The following is a 19,087-nucleotide window of genomic DNA, read 5'->3' as shown; positions in this document are numbered from 1 at the left end:
GTCACCCGGACAACAGCCCGAAAGCTCTTCCGACGCACAGGGCTAAGAAACACAGAGAAACGGTCCTGGAGGCTCAGTGGTCTCCACGTGGAGCCTGCCCTAGCCCTGAGCTTGTCCTCTCTCTGGACTGTGTATTCTTTCTTAAGAGAATACATCTCCTTATTGTTTAAAAATCAAAGGAAGGAGATACAGGGATCAGTCATGTTTAGAGAACATTGGATCAAAAAGCTAAACAGATTTCTTTATAGTAGGAGTTCTTACAATGTTCATTTAATCACACATATTGTAAAGCTTTAAGAATTTAGTTTTTCCAAGGCCCAGTGTGGTGGCTCATGCCTGTAATCCCAGCACTTTGGGAGGCCAAGGTAGGAGGATCACTTGAGCCCAGGAGTTCAAGACCAGCCTGGGCAACATAGTGAGACCTTGTCTCTACAAAAAATTTAAAAATTAGCTGGGTGTGGTGGCACATGCCTGTAATCCTATCTACTTGGGAGGCTGAGGTGGGAGGACTGCTTTAGTCCAGGAGGTCAAGGCTACAGTGAGCTATAATTGTGCCACTGCGCCCCAGCCTGGGCAACACAGTGAGACCCTGTCTCAAACAAACAACAAAAAAAATTTTAGTTTTCTCAGACTTATTTGACCAGCAAACTAGCCTCTCGTGCTTCCTCTTCTTTGTTTTTGCAGTGTACCTAAAAGCATCTCCCAGAACTAAGTGTTAATGAATCATAGTTTGGGAAACACTGATTTTTACCAGAAGAGACTAAAAAAGAATATGCCTGGCTGTTATAATGCAGTGATGACACAGTAATATAGGCACAGAAAAAGTGATGACAGAATCCAAAAGGCACCACTGCCATTCTACTAGGTTCTCACTGAAAATGCCAGATGGGTTTCATGCCATGGACCAACTGCATGAATTTTTAGTGGCTGCCTGGAATGCTGTATTGAGAGGGATTCTGCAGTCACATCCTGGTGCCTTACTTGATTAGTAAAGAGTCTCATGAGCACAGAAGGGACAGCTGTGACATCATTCAAGTTCATTCTGAGACCTCTGAAGTGACATTAAGTCCTAAGCAGATCCTAGAATCATCCCAAAGCTTCCCAAGTTGTTTTAATTCTGAATCAGGCCAGACAAATTTTTAATAATTAAAAAGGCAATAAAGTGGTTAAGTGTGTAGACTCCAGAGTTAATAAAGAGAGACATGGGTTTAACTCAGTTCTTTCACTGATTAGGTAGCCTGGGCGCATCATTTAACCTCACTAAATCTCAGTTTTCCCATCTGCAAAATGAGAATAACAGTCCCTACCTCCCATGATAGATGTCAGAATTGAACTGGGTAACGTAATGCAGCGAATACCTCTGCAAACAGCCAGTGCAAGAGATGTTAAGTTTAGCTCTACCAATTACTAAGGCATTCACTTCATGACGTTCACATTATATAACTCCTGTAATACATGTCTTTGTCCACTGTATTCATAGTCATAGATGATGGTGAAATAAGTCAAACTGGGGCCACAGGAATGATTTCCCTGAACCCGTTAACAATGCCAACATATGCCATGCTAAGCAAATGACATAGAGGATTATAAAGCACAGTTCAAAGTGAGTGTCACTGGCCTTTAAGAAGACATAGACATACTGGCCGGGAGCGGTGGCTCACGCCTATAATCCCAGCACTTTGGGAGGCCGAGGCGGGTGGATCACGAGGTCAGGAGCTAGAGATCATACTGGTTCACACAGTGAAATATGGTGAAACCCCGTCTCTACTAAAAATACAAAAATTAGCCGGGCGTGGTGGTGGGCATCTGTAGTCCCAGCTACTCGGGAGGCTGAGGCAGGAGAATGGCATGAACCCGGGAGGCGGAGCTTGCAGTGAGGCAAGATCGTGCCACTGGGCTCCAACCTGGGCAACAGAGCGAGATTCCGTCTCAAAAAAAAAAAAAAAAAGACATAGAATATACAAATCTAACTACTGGGTAATTGTTTTCTGCAATACACAGATCTCATATGTATTTTTTTCAGATCCTTCCATAGAGGAAGTCAAGAAACAATGACCAGTCCAATAGTAATAAGCCTCCCTGACACTCAGAAGGAGTTATTGAAATGCCATTTACCACTTTAAAAAAACAAACAGGGCTCATCTTGGAGAAATGGTTAATTTCAGGTATAAGCAGAAGACATTCAAAACGAGCCTGAAACATTTTGTTACACCACATAGCAAGAAAACACTCAAAGACCACAAGGGTTATGTCCAAAGGATGCAAGAGTCAACTAACAAGGGCTCCCACTGGCCAAAGATGGGATAATACAGGCTTCAAAAAATATATTAATCACAACTTATTGAAACCCATCAAATATAGTCAAATCCATGAATTCATTTTACATACATATATATATATAGAGAGAGAAAGAGACGGCGTTTTGCTCTTGTTGCCCAGGCTAGAGTGCAGTGGTGTGATCTCAGCTCACTACAACCTCCGCCTCCCGGGTTCAAGCAATTGTCCTACCTCAGCCTCCCGAGTAGCTGGGATTACAGGCATCCGCCACCACACTCAACTAATTTTTTGTATTTCTAGTAGAGACGGGTTTCACCATGTTGTATAGGCTGGTCTCCAACTCCTAACCTCAGTGACCCACCTGCCTCAGCCTCCCAAAGTGCTGGGATTACAGGCGTGAGCCACCACGCCCAGCAGAATTCATAATAATACTTTTTAAAAACACACAATGGGGGAATTGGTCACCTTCAGAGGATAAGGAACTAACTCATTGTGGAAACTGATAAAGTGAAGAATCAAGGTTTCATCCAGCTTTTCTACTGAACTGTACCTTTATGTAACCAAAGAGTAGACAAGGGACAAGAGACAATACTCTTCTAAAAGTATTTAAGTCAATAACTGAAAAATGACAAAATATCACCATCTTGTCACTCCTAATAAATTAATGGATCTAGGTATTGAGTGTCAATAGCTACTAATATCACAAAGGGAAAGAGAACCAGGTACAACATGACTTCTAATAAAAGAGCACACCACTAGCTAAAGTCTTGCCAAAGGAATCAAACAGGAGTTTGAGCAGGCCTCTGGACCCACTGTCAATTTGCAGGACACAGAGCACACAGAGGAGCACATTGAACTGCATCACTGATGTGCAATCAGCAAAATCCAGACACAGGACACTCTACAGGACAAATCCTCTAGGTTCTTCAGTAGATAAACTAAAGAAAATAAAAGGATAGAAGGGAAACTTTTTTTTTTAAGAGACAAGACTAAACTATTATGTCCACTGATGCACACCAGAGTGATAAAACTATAATGACACGCAAGGAAGTGATTCCTATAAAGTCAAGATGAGGTTGCTAAGGTAGGAGAGAAGGTGCTGACATTGGGGTGGAGATACAAAGGGGTGTATCTCCAGGGAATTCTCTCTATAATCATCCATCCATCTATACATTTGTTTGGTGGGATTTTCTGAATCTGCATTTTTTATTTTATAATAAAAAGGTTTGTAAAAAATAAGTGTAAAAGCTACCACTTAACATCTTCCATATCCAAAGCATGATAATCTTTATTTTACAAATGCTATCACATTGTTCCAAAGAACCTTTGAAAGTATTTACTATATCCTTTTTTCAGATGGAGAGACTTCTCTCTTAAGCAAGCTGCCCACTGTCACAGTTATTAGGGGAGAGCCCAGATTCAAATCCAGACCAATGACAAACTCCAAATCCATTCTCTTCATGCCTATGCTTTACTGATTCCCAGTTATTCATTCTTTTAAATATGTATCACTTGCCTACTAAATCATCCGACTAGGCCTTAAAGACACAGAGGGAAGTTTCTGCCTTCATATGGTGTTCAATAACTAATGAAGAGGAAACACCAGGAGCCATCCGAATGAGTATAAAATTACAACTGTGACAACTACCGTGAAGGAGGGGTATACGGCACTATATTCCTACTGTGAAGGAGCGGTATACGGCACTATATTCCTACCATGAAGGAGGGGTATAGATCTACTGTGAAGGAGCGGTATACGGCACTATATTCCTACCGTGAAGGAGGGGTATAGATCTACTGTGAAGGAGCGGTATACGGCACTATATTCCTACCGTGAAGGAGGGGTATAGATCTACTGTGAAGGAGCGGTATACGGCACTATATTCCTACTGTGAAGGAGGGGTATACGGCACTATATTCCTACCGTGAAGGAGGGGTATAGATCTACTGTGAAGGAGCGGTATACGGCACTATATTCCTACCGTGAAGGAGGGGTATAGATCTACTGTGAAGGAGCGGTATACGGCACTATATTCCTACCGTGAAGGAGGGGTATAGATCTACTGTGAAGGAGCGGTATACGGCACTATATTCCTACCGTGAAGGAGGGGTATAGATCTACTGTGAAGGAGCGGTATACGGCACTATATTCCTACCGTGAAGGAGGGGTATAGATCTACTGTGAAGGAGCGGTATACGGCACTATATTCCTACTGTGAAGGAGGGGTATAGATCTACTGTGAAGGAGCGGTATACGGCACTATATTCCTACCGTGAAGGAGGGGTATAGATCTACTGTGAAGGAGCGGTATACGGCACTATATTCCTACTGTGAAGGAGGGGTATACGGCACTATATTCCTACCGTGAAGGAGGGGTATAGATCTACTGTGAAGGAGCGGTATACGGCACTATATTCCTACCGTGAAGGAGGGGTATAGATCTACTGTGAAGGAGCGGTATACGGCACTATATTCCTACCGTGAAGGAGGGGTATAGATCTACTGTGAAGGAGCGGTATACGGCACTATATTCCTACTGTGAAGGAGGGGTATACGGCACTATATTCCTACCGTGAAGGAGGGGTATAGATCTACTGTGAAGGAGCGGTATACGGCACTATATTCCTACTGTGAAGGAGGGGTATACGGCACTATATTCCTACTGTGAAGGAGGGGTATAGATCTACTGTGAAGGAGCGGTATACGGCACTATATTCCTACTGTGAAGGAGCGGTATACGGCACTATATTCCTACCGTGAAGGAGGGGTATAGATCTACTGTGAAGGAGCGGTATACGGCACTATATTCCTACCGTGAAGGAGCGGTATACGGCACTATATTCCTACCGTGAAGGAGGGGTATAGATCTACTGTGAAGGAGCGGTATACAGCACTATATTCCTACCGTGAAGGAGGGGTATAGATCTACTGTGAAGGAGCGGTATACGGCACTATATTCCTACCGTGAAGGAGGGGTATAGATCTACTGTGAAGGAGCGGTATACGGCACTATATTCCTACCGTGAAGGAGGGGTATAGATCTACTGTGAAGGAGCGGTATACGGCACTATATTCCTACCGTGAAGGAGGGGTATAGATCTACTGTGAAGGAGCGGTATACGGCACTATATTCCTACCGTGAAGGAGGGGTATAGATCTACTGTGAAGGAGGGGTATACGGCACTATATTCCTACTGTGAAGGAGGGGTATAGATCTACTGTGAAGGAGCGGTATACGGCACTATATTCCTACTGTGAAGGAGGGGTATACGGCACTATATTCCTACTGTGAAGGAGGGGTATAGATCTACTGTGAAGGAGCGGTATACGGCACTATATTCCTACTGTGAAGGAGGGGTATACGGCACTATATTCCTACTGTGAAGGAGGGGTATAGATCTACTGTGAAGGAGCGGTATACGGCACTATATTCCTACTGTGAAGGAGCGGTATACGGCACTATATTCCTACTGTGAAGGAGCGGTATACGGCACTATATTCCTACTGTGAAGGAGCGGTATAGATCTACTGTGAAGGAGCGGTATACAGCACTATATTCCTACCGTGAAGGAGCGGTATACGGCACTATATTCCTACCGTGAAGGAGGGGTATATATCTACCATGAAGGAGCGGTTTATGGGCGCTATATACCTACCGTGAAGAAGGGGTATATGGCTCTATATACCTATCGTGAAGGAGGGGTATATGGCTCTATATAGCTACTGTGAAGGAGCAGTATACGGCGCTATATACCTACCGTGAAGGGGGGTATACGGCGCTATATTCCTACCATGAAGGAGCAGTACATGGGCGCTATATACCTATGGTGAAGGAGGGGTATACGGCGCTATATACCTACCGTGAAGGGGGGTATACGGCGCTATATTCCTACCGTGAAGGAGCAGTACATGGGCGCTATATACCTATGGTGAAGGAGGGGTATACGGCGTTATATACCTACCGTGAAGGAGGGGTATACGGCGCTATATACCTACCGTGAAGGGGGGTATACGGCGCTATATTCCTACCATGAAGGAGCAGTACATGGGCGCTATATACCTATGGTGAAGGAGGGGTATACGGCGCTATATACCTACCGTGAAGGGGGGTATACGGCGCTATATTCCTACCGTGAAGGAGCAGTACATGGGCGCTATATACCTATGGTGAAGGAGGGGTATACGGCGTTATATTCCTACCGTGAAGGAGGGGTATACGGTGCTATATTCCTACCGTGAAGGAGCAGTATATGGGCGCTATATACCTATGGTGAAGGAGGGGTATATGGTGCTACATACCTACTGTGAAGGAGGAGTATATGGTGCTATATATATGGTGCTATATACCCACAGTGAAGGAGAGGTATTATGGCACTATAAGAAGATGTAAGTTGAAAGATAGGAAAAGCTTCCCTGCAAAACTGATGACTGAGGTCTAAAGGAAGAGAAGTTAACTAGGTACAGGGGGCAGCGGAGTGCTCAAGGCAGGGGAAACAATATATAAAGTCCCTACAGACAGAAAAAGCCGGGCCCTATGAGGACTGAGGGTGGAGCATGAGGAGTGACAGTAATTATGACTGGAGGTTAGGCTAGAGAGCTAGGAAGAACAATAAGTTACTGAAAGTTTTAAACAAACATGTTGCTAAAGAGGAATTTGATTAGGCTTGCATTTTTAAAAGAATCAATGGAAGGGGGAGCCAACATAGAGGCAGAGACCAATGGAAAGGTTGTTACAGTTATCTAGGTGGGACATGATGGTAGCTGAGACCAAGCAGGAAAGACTGAAAGAAGTGGATGAATGCAAGATACTCAAGAGATAAGGGCAGGCACCCCTGTAATCCAACATTCTGAGAGGCCAAGGCAGGAGGATGGCTTGAGTCCAGGAGTTTGAGACCTGCGTGGGCAACAGAGACCCCATCTCTAGAAAAACTTTTTTAATTAGCGCGGGTCAGGCACAGTGGCTCACACCTTTAATCCTAGCACTTTGGGAGGCCAAAGCAGATGAATGGCTTGAGCTCAGGAGTTCAAGATCAGCCTGGGCAACATGGTGAAACCCGTCTCTACAAAAAATACAAAAACTAGTCAAGGGCGGTGGCACGCACCCTTAGACGTAGCTACTTGAAAGGCTGAAGTGGGAGGAAGCCAAGATCATGCCACTGCACTCCAGCCTGGGCAACAGAGCCAGATCCTGTCTCAGAAAAATAAAAATTAAAAAAATTAGCTGGGTGTGGTGGCACCCACCTGTAGTCCCAGCTATTGTGGGGGTGAGGCATGGAGGATCACAAGAGCCCAGGAGGCCGATGCTGTAGTGCGCCATGACTGTGCCACTGCACTCCAGCCTGGGCAACAGACTGACACCCTGTCTCAAAAATAAATAAATGAATAAAAAAATAAAATTAACAAAAGAGGTAAAAGGACAGGACTTGATGGAGTGCCTATGGGGTATGAGGAGAAGGAGATGTCAAGAAGGACTCAGTTAAGCCGGGCGCGGTGGCTCACACCTGTAATCCCAGCACTTTGGGAGACTGAGGCGGGTAGATCACGAGGTCAGGAGATCGAGACCATCCTGGGTAACATGGTGAAACCCCGTCTCTACTAAAAATATAAAAATTTAGCCAGGCGTGGTGGTGGGCGCCTGTAATCCCAGCTACTCGGGAGGCTGAGGCAGGAGAATTGCTTGAACCTGGCAGGCAGAAGTTGCAGTGAGCCGAGATCGCGCCACTGCACTCCAGCCTAGGCGACAGAACGAGACTCCGTCTCAAAAAAAAAAAGGACTCAGTTGTGGGACCTGACTTTCGGAGGTGCTATTCACTGACACAGGAACAAGAGGAACAGAGACAGACATTGGTCATAAGATGTCATGGACTCAAGCTTCGGGTACCACTGGGACGGCCAGGTGGAAATGTCAAGTTAAGCAGTTGAATAAATAAGTCTGAGGCCCAAAACTAGATCTGAAACTCAGGAATAAATCTCTTAAGTCCTCAATGTCAACAGGGATGATTATTGTAGGAGGCCAAAGTTGAGACTGCCCTAAACTAAGAGAATAAAGAATGAGACCTCAAGAATGACCCAAATGCAAATCTGGGAAACATCCAACTTTCTGAGCTATCTAGGGGTTGCAATTTCAGAAAAAAAGAAAGATTCAGTGAAATGGGAAAAAAATCAGAAAAAAAAAAAAGAGATTAACAACTCTGCTTCAGGAAAAACACATGGAAATTTCTGGAACAGTTGAGATGTAGATTTCATGTATAACAAATTGGCAGCCTGCAAGCAGCCCTCAGGTATGTATTTTCATGAGTTGATTTACATAAGAGGAAGAGGCCTTGTGGGAGGTGGCTTATGTGTAGGGACTCAGGGTTGGAGACTAGAGAAGGCCCTGGCTTGATCCCAGCAGTCAGTCTGAGCCAGATGGAGAGAAGCCACAAGAAAAAAGAAGATGCTGTCTTCACAGGAGATGCAAGGAGGGGCATAAGTTCCTTAGCTTCCATAAGAAGAAAACATTTTTTCTTCTTTTTTTTTTTTTTAAGACAGAGTCTCGCTCTGTAGGCCCAGGCGGGAGTGCAGTGGCACGATCTTGGCTCACTGCAACCTCCACCTCCAGGGTTCAAGTGATTCTCCTGCCTCAGCCTCCTGAGTAGCTGGTACTACAGGCACGTGCTTACCACGCCGGCTAATTTTTTGTAGTTTTAGTAGAGACAGGGTTTCACCGTGTTAGCCAGGATGGTCCTAATCTTCTGACCTTGTGATCTGCCCACCTCGGCCTCCCAAAGTGCTGGGATTACAGGTGTGAGCCACCATGCCTGGCCCAAAAACATTTTTTAAAAACAAGCCATGGCCGGGCGCGGTGGCTCAAGCCTGTAATCCCAGCACTTTGGGAGGCCGAGACGGGCGGATCACGAGGTCAGGAGATCGAGACCATCCTGGCTAACATGGTGAAACCCCGTCTCTACTAAAAATATACAAAAAAAAAAACTAGCCGGGCGAGGTGGCGGGCGCCTGTAGTCCCAGCTACTCGGGAGGCTGAGGCAGGACAATGGCGTGAACCCAGGAGGCGGAGCTTGCAGTGAGCTGAGATCCGGCCACTGCACTCCAGCCTGGGCGGCAGAGCAAGACTCCGTCTCAAAAAAAATAAATAAATAAAAATAAAAATAAAAATAAAAACAAGCCTGAGTGAGAGAAACAGGGCTAACCTCCCAGCTTCTATAAAGCATACATGGGGCCTTGGCTTAGATAAACCCCGAAGGACAGACCAAGCCCCTCCAGACACGCAGCCCTGGAGGACTGAGACAGTAGCACCCTGGCAGGGAACATCTTTCTCACAGACTGGCAGTGGCGCCATAGCACAGGGACCTCTCTCCAGTGCTTTGCAGGCAACAAGAATGGAAGAATGGAAGTTGAAATTATCCCCAAATACATGGGACACTGTCTGTGGCTCCCGGAAACGCTGATGGGGTGGTAGAGCAAGGACGTAGGAGTACTGCAAGAGGATGAGGTTCTGTATGCGATCAGAACTTCATTAAAAAAACTTTAAAATTAGTTTAATTTATGTAAACTCACCCATATATACAGGTGGGTGAGAACTACAGAAATTCAGGTTACTTTAGAAATGAGTATTTGTAAAATACTTATCTAATTTTCCAAGAGATATATTCCACACTAAAATAGAAAGCCTATTGAATAGATCCTAGAAGCCTAATAAACAAGTTTATGTGTCTTATCCTAAAGATGCACAATCCCTTGCTCCCCTCTTGGCTTCAGAAGCATTTTACTTAGAGTTAAACCATATTCATTTTTCTTTATATCCAGCTTGTGGCTACTCATACCTAGAAACCCTGGGCTGACAAACAGCAGGACTGGCAAGTGCTTAGAGTAGCTGCTGAGTGCTGGCTAGCTGCAGGGGCAAAGCAGGCATACCTCACACACCTAGCTGCCTTCTCCCAAAGCAGCAGCTGGGCTGAGAGGCCCACCAACATACATACAAACCTGCTGGGATTTCTGGAAAGTTCCACCATACTTACAAAAACTACAGAAGCAGGCCAGGAGTGGTGGCTCATGCCTGTAATCCCAGCACTTTCTGTGGCCGAGGGGCACGGATTGCCTGAGGTCAGGAGTTCGAGACCAGACTGGCCAACATGGCAAAACCCTGCCTCTACTAAAACTACAAAAATTAGCCGGGCGTGATGGCGGGCGCCTGTAGTGTCAGCTATTTGGGAGGCTGAAGCAGGAGAATCACTTGAACCCGGGAGGCGGAGGTTGCAGTGAGCCAAGAATGCGCCACTGCACTCCAGCGTGGGTGATAGAGCCAGACTCCGTCTCAAAACACTATAGAAGCACACACTCCTAGACTAAAGCAGGGTGTGACTTAGACCTAAATCCTCAGGCTATTTAGAAGAGCCCCTGCGAAGGGCTGCCTACCTACCTGTCATCCCCATTCAACCAAACAACCTAGGTGGGATAGGTGACCTACAGCTGTGAAGGATAAAAATACAGGTTCTGAGTTTGCAATTTTTTCTTTCAAAAGTACAGCTGCAATGTTAAAAATGCTGGCAAGGTGGTATGCAATTGTTTCAATACTAACAGCCTTCCACAGACACTGTTCATTTTCTGTGTCCTGAACCCTTGGCACCAAACTTGCTGCGTCACCTTTCTAGCACAACCATGTGTACCATTCTGACTATAAAGAATTCTACATTTTAAGGAATCTAGGGCACTTCCCATCCCCAAAATGATATGGTTGGGAAACGAAGCCTAAGATATTTTTAGGGAGGCAACAGTCAATTACCATGACCAATGTGACAGTGTGCTTCAAAAACAAAAGCAGCTTAAGGCTCAGGTGTGCGAAATAAATCCCCTGGGAACGGCCAGAACTAAGAAGGCTCCAAGTAGAATATTCAACTTGGGAGACGTTCCTAGGATACATCTGCTGTTATATACTGTGGGATCCTTTGGTTTGGGGTTGAATTTATTGTTTAAAAGAAATGTTAGGGCCCTCCTGAGAATATTCTTGAACCTATCTGTAATGATAACTAATGAAAATCGTATCAAAGTCTCACTCACTCCTGAAGGTACTGCCTGTTGTCTCCGTTCACAAAAACACAGCTTCATTAACGCTCACTTTTCATCATTGCAGCTACACAGTATTTCTCTCTCTCTCTCTTTTTTTTTTTTTCAAGACAGAGTCTCACTCTATCACCCAGGCTGGAGTGCAGTGGCGTGATCTTGGCTCACTGCAACCTCCATCTCCCGGGTTTGAACAATTCTCCTGCCTTGGCCTCCCAAAGTGCTGGGATTACAGGCATAAGCCACCGCACTCGGCCCAGTATTTCTCCTTTTAAGTCCATCCCAATCACATATCCATTCAATGTTTCAAAGCACAGCTCTGATGCTATCACTCCTGGGCTCAGAAAATGCCAACAGTCACCACGCCTGAAGACTAAAATTCAGTTCTATTCCCCGGCATTTCCACGGCCTGGCCAACACTACCTTTCCAATCCTAGCTCCTGTGAGTCATCTCACATACTCACTGGTAACTCAAATCACAAGTGGTACATGTACTCTGGACCCATTTTGTTGTTTTTTAAAAATTAGAAGAACACATATTGCTTCCTTTAGACGATTTTGCTAAATTCAAATACAAACGTGTTGGCCGGGGGAGGTGGCTCACGCCTGTAATCCCAGCACTTTGAGAGGCTGAGGCGGGTGGATCACCTGAAGTCAGGAGTTCAAGACCAGCCTGGCTAACATGGTGAAACCCCATCTCTACTAAAAATTATAAAAATTAGCCGGGTGTGGTGGCGGGTGCCTATAATCCCAGCGACTCCGGAGGCTGACGCAGGAGAATCGCTTGAACCCAGGAGGCAGAAGTTGCAGTGAGCCAAGACCGTGACACTGCACTCCAGCCTGGGCAACAAGAGCGACACTCCATCTCAAAAAAACAAACAGCAAACAAACAAATACACATTTTTGTCATTTCCTAGGTACACTTGATTAGCACTGTTTTCTGTCCCAGGCCTAATTATGTATTGTACCTTCACACTTTGAAGTTATCACTATTCATCTACAACTTCATCTTATGCTGACTAATCTTAATAGCTCCATCATGACAGATGATACAGAAAACAATTTTCCTTTATGTGTAATCACTGTTCACATACCAAGATTATATGTATCAAAAACTTCTCCTTTTGAATACATGTGTGTATGTGCCTAGATGTGTGTCAAATATATCTGGAATAAACACAAACTATTAATAGTGGCTGCCTAGAGGGAAGATGTTTTTTCACTGTATACCTTTCTGCATGCTTTTTTAAAATCATATGATTGTGCAACCTATGGAAAAAATTAAATTAAAAAAGAATGAATTTAAGTCAGGCGAGGTGACTCACACCTGTAATCCCAGCACTTTGGGAGGCCAAGATCGGTGGATCACTTGAGCTCAGAAGTTTGAGACCAGCCTGGGCAACATAGCGAAACCCCATCTCTACCGAAAATACAAAAATTAGCTGGGTGTGGTGGTGCACACCTGTGGTCCCAGCTACTCAGGAAGCTCAGGCAGGAGGTGGGAGGATGGCTTGAGCCGGGGAGGAGGAGATCGCACTGAGCCAAGATGGCACCACTGCCCTCCAATCTGGGCGAAAGAGCCAGATCTTGTATGAATTTAAATGAAAAATATTTAATTTAAATGAAAATGAAAAATTTTCATTTTTAATTTAAATGAAATTTAATGAAATGCAATTTAATGAAATGAAATGAATTTAAATGAAAAAAATGAATTTAATGTAAAACAACGCTTATACCACAGAGAGGATTTAAAGTTTTCAAAAAGCCACCTTCCTCAAAAGTATTTTTCTCAGTGGCTGCCATGACTTAAATTCCCCAGTTAAAATACAAAAGAATATTCTGAAGACAGTAAATATATTACATGCCATTATCCATAATCAAATGACTGAGGATTAGTTTATCACATTAGCACAAGAAAGGAAAAAGTCACAAAGAGGCTGTATGTAGTCTCCCTAATTCCCGTTTCTTTTCCTTTTCCCCTCGAGTAACTAAATGAGTTTGTTTTACTCAAAGAACATTTGTATTAGTAAAAGAACTCATTTAGGAATCCTAGTCGTCTGACCCAAGCGAACTGGAGCAGTAGATTGCTGTGTGAATGTGTTTACTGTCTGTCTCTACAAACATCTGGTCTCCCACCCAGGCCTCCCTGTGGGTTGAATCTACTGGGCTGGAGAGGGCAGGGAAGGGAGTACTCTTGTGCATCTTGGAATCTTCCCCAACACCCAAAACAGTGCCATGTGCTTACAGAAAGCATTATTCCAGTTCTTAATGCCACCTATTGCAAAGCTCTGACCCTTCTCTAGGAAACTGTGGTTGAAATTTCAGACCTAAAAATGTCAGTTGGATACTTAAAATTGTTCTTCTAAAAATCCATCTATTGAGCACACACTTTGTGTCTGACACTGGCACTCAGCAACTAACTAGACAACAAAATTACCTCACAAGGTCAGAATATGAGGTAGGTGGCAGACATTCAGTAAATGCTTATTAATCCGATTTGATGAACTTGTTAAACTACTTTCTGGCTAAACTTTTAAGTCTTTCATTAATGCTTTCTTCACATGGCAGTGGCCTTTAGTTTCCAATATTCTACTGAGCACTCAACTTTTTATTTTTATTTTTTTAAGGTACAAGGTCTCACTCTATATGGCGGTGTGATCATGGCTCACTGCAGCCTCAAACTCCTGGGCTCAAGCGATCCTCCCGCCTCAGCCTCCCAAGTAGCTGGGGACTGCAGATGTGCACCACCACTCCCAGCTAATTTTTTTTCTTTGTCATTTTTTTTGGTAGAGATGGAGTTTTTCTGTGTTGACCAGGCTGATCTCCAACCCCTGGCATCAAACATTCCTCCCATTTTGGTCTCCCAAGGCACTGGGATTAAAAGTGTGTGTCACCACACCCAGCACACCCAACTTCTGTGGACTTCTTGTATCAGCCCTCCAATCCTCATTAGCAACTGCTTATTTATTTTTGAACTCAGGGGACATAAAGAAAGAAGTCTCTAAGGGCTGAGCATGTTGGCAGGTAGATGAACTTGCCCTACAGGGAGAGTCTGCTAAAGGGGAGGTAACAGGCTATATTTGCATTTCTAAAGGGGAAGTGGGGAACTGGGGGAAAAAGAAGAGAGAGAAAAATAATTAAACCATCTCTTAGGAAAGTGGGGGTACTCGGTTAAACTATGGTCAGGTCACTGCACTGCAGCCTGAGCAATAGAGCGAGACCTTGTCTTTAAAAAAAAAAAAAGATCTAATAAACCACAGAGTAAAACAGAAAAATCTGCATTAGACTACACCACAGAAAAACTGACAGTTTCTCTATTTTACCTTCCTACCATCAAAACCTAAGAAATGGTGTCCTCTTTTCCATTATGAGAAGATACACTTCGAACTGCTGATCTTGTGATGATAACAAGTTTTTCTGAACTATGGATTCATTCTTGCCCTATTTCTCTTGCTGTTGTTTTGGCTGGATCAAGTGCTGAGGTCAAGTAACTGTGGCTAGTAAACATGAGGTTCAGACCCAGGTGAGTTAACTGGCCTGGCAGAAAATCAAACAACCTTGGACACGGGACACGATACTGCGACAACCCACACAACAAAGCTGGACTCACAACCGTCAACACCAAGAGCAGGCTGGCCCTAGAGCATCACAGTTCCACGCTGCTCACCTGTAACAAAAGTCCAAGTTTTTCTAAACTGGGGTCCAGATATCATCTGTCAAGACTTTAGCATCAACCTTCTTGACCTTCATAAAAGCTTCTGTGCTATCTGAAGGTACCACGGAAGTCTGGGATGAAATTTCTGAGATGAAAATTATTTTTAGAACTTTAATCGACAGATTCTCATCCAAGTAAATCAAAATCCATGCACATAGGAGATGCTCAATAGATACAAGATCAACTGGAAGGGAAAAGCACTAAGTTAGTGACCACAAATGGACGTAACTTTCGTCATCATCATCAGCGAACGCTTCTTGAGCTCCTACTAGGTATAAGCGATAACAAAAGGTGTCAATCACAGGTCCTAACCACAGGCAGTTTACAATGGATAACTATTACCCTATGAAGCATACAGAAGCATTTGAAAACCTCTAGACATAAAATCACCTTTCCCTTTTCAGTGAGGCTTCCCTAGTTACCTATGTTTAACAGTGTATGCATTTTTTTCCTCTGCCAAAAGAAGTCAAGAAGAAAAAACAAGGGAAGGAAGGGATACATAGCTAGAAGGACTGATCCCAGTGTCTGACATGTATAGCTCACACTAGGAGAACTCAAAATATGTAAGAATAAATGAGGATTCTCTTCTTCACGCTGAATCCAAATTTGTACAGTAGTCACCGTTATTCTAAGGAGCTCCATTTGGTTCATTGCTAAACAGCCTCCCCCTCCACATATGTTAGCTGACCTGTGTGGTCCAGCTCGCACAGCACTGACTGTAGATATTTTATACTACACCACATGCTTCTGCTTCCCACTCTTCCATTCATAAAGAAGAGAACATTTAAAAAGCACACATAGCCAGGCACGGTGGCTCATGCCTATAATTCTAGCCCTTTGGGAGGCTGAGGCAGGAGGATCACTTGAGGACCCTGTCTCTACAAAAAATTAGCCGGGCATGGGGGCTTGCGCAACAGAGCAGACCCTGTCTCAAAGCAAAAAAAAAAAAAAAAAAAAAAAAGCACACAAATTACACAAATTATTGGAAATACAGCACTAGAGGCTTGAGTAAACAGTACCAGTACTACAAAGAAAATAGAATTTCATGTGAATGACATGTATTTCAGTTCTAAGCAATACATAACTCAGAATGTAATTTCCTAATGCACTTAAAATTTTCTTTTTTAAAGAGACAGGGTTAGGCCAGGCACAGTGGCTACTGCCTGTAATCCTAACACTTTCGGAGGCTGAGGAGGGAGAATCATTTGAGCTCAGGAGTTCAAGACCAGCCTAGGCAACATGGTGAACCTGTGCCTGGCCCCTAACGCACTTAATTTCTTATTTAAGGCTATTTTAGGAATTCAAGGACAAAAATAATTATCAATATTCCTTTTCCTTATATTATACTTCACCTCTTGTATTACCTGAAATCTTCGGGTAGTGTTCATGAGAGATTTATACATGCTGCTTCATTTTCTCTGTCACCTTTAAAATACTATTTTCTCCAACTCCTCTACTAAACAATCTTTCTAGATGATAATCCACGTTTTACCTACCCAGAGGTGCCAGTGAGCTGGCAAATCTGGGGGAATGCATTTTCCAGGAAACAGATTGCTAACCCACAACAGGAGGCTTTCAATGCCCTGGGAGATGGACTGTAATACCAGGACTTTTATCTTGACCTAACCCTCTAAACTTCTTCCCCCACCTGCTAGTCCCTCTTGTCTCTTAACTCTTAATCACTGTTTCAGAAGCATTTATCACTATCCCACAGTATTTATTTGCTGCCTGCTCCCCCATAAGATCTCCAGAGAGCAGGATATTTACGTGTCTTGTTGATTCAACCTCAGCTTCCAAAACAGTACCTGGCTCACACAAGAAGCTCAATAAATATTTACTGAATCAATTATAACATCTTACAATACCCAAGAATTAAGTCATATTTTATTGATCAACAAATCAACTAGTAAAATCTTACTTGTCATTGCAGAAAAAAAAGCGAGGAGAGACACATCTGCTCCCCAACTCCTGCTAAATGAGATATGAAAAACGGATGGCTAAGTGGAAATTTTGTAAGAGAAACAAACGTTACTAATTTTTGAGACCACTTCTAAAATGAGGAGATGCCTGTTCCTTAATATACTGCCTTGTTTATCAGCTTCTGAGTGAAATGTCTGTTACCTACTACAGCCTTCCGCCATTATCTCAGTGCTGCAATCTGAACTAACACACTGAGAGTAGTTTGGTGAAGTGTGATGCTTTCTTTTAAAATAAAGGAGTGAGCAGGTCATGTGATAAGCAAATACAAACCCTGGGGACAATGATCATTAACAAATATTCTTATGAAGTTGAGCCACTGCCATTTCTCTTACCCCAAAGCGCTTGGGCATTTTCAGTGGAATGATGGTATCACTCTGTCGAGCAGTGAATTTTTAAGCTGGGATAGAATAAAGTTCCCTTTAAAGGCTTATGAGAAGGAATGTGAAAGAAAGATAGGGCAGTGGGTTTGGCAACTGAGGATGAGAAGCGCTCATTTAAAATGCTGTGCTTTCCTACATTCCCTAGCCCCAGCCCTAATGTCCCACAGCACGCTGAGGATGGCTTTCTTTTCGGTGCAAACCAGTGATTTCTGGCATCCCCCTTCCAAATCACAGAAGCCGCCGGGGACTGCACTACTCCAATACTTATCAGCATGGTGGAAGGCAGGATGGGGTGGTGGGAAGCGTACGCGGGCTTGAGGGGTGAGGTGCGGGGCCAGTGACCGAAGCAACTTTCCTCATCAGCAAACGGTCATAAAGTTGCCTCCCACCGAGAACGGCCAGAAGAACCAAGTGGATGGCCAGGACCGCGCGCAGAGCCTGCGCGGAGCGAACGCCGTGATTGCCTTCTTACCCTCCCACGGCAAGCGACGCCGAAGGTCCGGGGAGACCGTCAGGGCTGTGACTGAGGATGGTTGTCGAGTGACCACAGAGCCTAGTAAATAACGCGTATCTCCTCCAGCACCGCGGAGCGCGAGCCCGGAGCCCGCCGCACGCGGGGTGCTGGGGCCGCAGCCCAGCCCCACAGCTCCGGGCTTCCCGCTTCGAGAAGGGCACGCCGCGGCCCCCCGGGGCTCGGAGCGCGGGCGCTGGCACCGGAAGCGGGAAGGGCCGGCGGAGCCAGGTGGCCAGGAGTCGGGTACTTACCCACGGCGGGCGGCGGGCGGCTGAGGTCGCGGCCAGCCGGCTCCAGGCGGCGGCGAAGTCGGGCGGCGGGGCGCGCGGGCTCCGGCAGACTAGGGCGAACAGGGTCCCCAGCAGGAAGGCGGCCGCAGCGCAGCTCAGGTACAGGCTGAGCCTGAGCAGGACGGAGCTCAGCCCCGCGGCCCCTGCAGCCTCCCCGCCGCCGGGCCCCAGGAAGGAGAGGGCCACGGCGGCGAGTGCGGCCACCGCCACGGGCCCCCACCAGCTCCGGCCGCCCGGGCCCCCCGGCGCCGCCGCTGCTGCCTCCGCGTCCCCCGGGGACTCCGGCCGCCGCTCGTGCCTGAAGCCCGGGGCAGGACGGCCGCCGGCGCCTGCGGCCCGCGCGGGGCTGAGGCCAGCGCCGCCACTGTCGGTCGCATCGGGGTGCATGCTGCTTCCTGGGCCGCTAAGGACAGGCACATCTCCTGCCCCGCGGTCCCCCGCCGGCGCTCCGGAGGCAGGGGGAGCCCGCGCTCATGCCTCGCCAGCGGTCCACCGAGGGAGCGGCCCCCGCAGACGCCGCCGGGCCCCTCTCGGCGACCCCTCAGCGCCGCTACCAGGCGCTGGGCCCGTAGCTGCCGGGCCGGGCGCAGCCAGGGAGCCCCACCGTGTTGTGACTGAAGCCTGGCCAGCCTGACGCGGGCGGGGCGGGGCCGCCCTGAAGTGCGTGTCGGGCGGGGCCCGGAGCCACCGCGGCAGCTGAGTGACAGCCAGGAGGCGCCCACCCACAGCGCGGGGGCGGGGTCCGGGACGGGGCCCCACGGGGAGGGGGCGCGACCCAGCGCGGCGCACACCGCTCTTTCCCACGCTCCCCTCCGCCTCCACAGGATGCCGTCTGTTCGTGGAAAATTTTGCTGCAGGTGTCAGCGGCGC

The 19,087-nt window shown here is 46.1% G+C and overlaps 1 protein-coding gene across 6 annotated transcripts in view; it reads right to left on the bottom strand.

Annotated features, from left to right (window-relative positions):
- SNX25 (sorting nexin 25) overlaps positions 1-18,849 on the bottom strand; it is a 146,322-nt gene extending 127,473 nt beyond the window's left edge. For 5 of the 6 annotated variants that reach the window (XR_013417426.1, XR_013417427.1, XM_015139609.3 and 2 more), the window contains exon 1: positions 18,179-18,849. Coding sequence is in view for 4 of the 6 variants with exons in the window: in XM_015139609.3 (XP_014995095.3) it covers positions 18,179-18,604 (426 nt within the window). In the remaining 2 variants the exon portion in view is untranslated. The remainder of the gene's footprint in view (positions 1-18,178) is intronic. The other variant, XM_078002500.1, reaches the window with a different exon arrangement.
- Between the last annotated feature and the right edge of the window lie 238 nt (positions 18,850-19,087).

The sequence above is a fragment of the Macaca mulatta genome, chromosome 5 (assembly GCF_049350105.2).
Source record: "Macaca mulatta isolate MMU2019108-1 chromosome 5, T2T-MMU8v2.0, whole genome shotgun sequence".
Taxonomy (NCBI): domain Eukaryota; kingdom Metazoa; phylum Chordata; class Mammalia; order Primates; family Cercopithecidae; genus Macaca; species Macaca mulatta.
The sequence above is the reverse complement of the archived record's forward strand: the minus strand, read 5'-3'. Positions and strand labels throughout refer to the sequence as shown.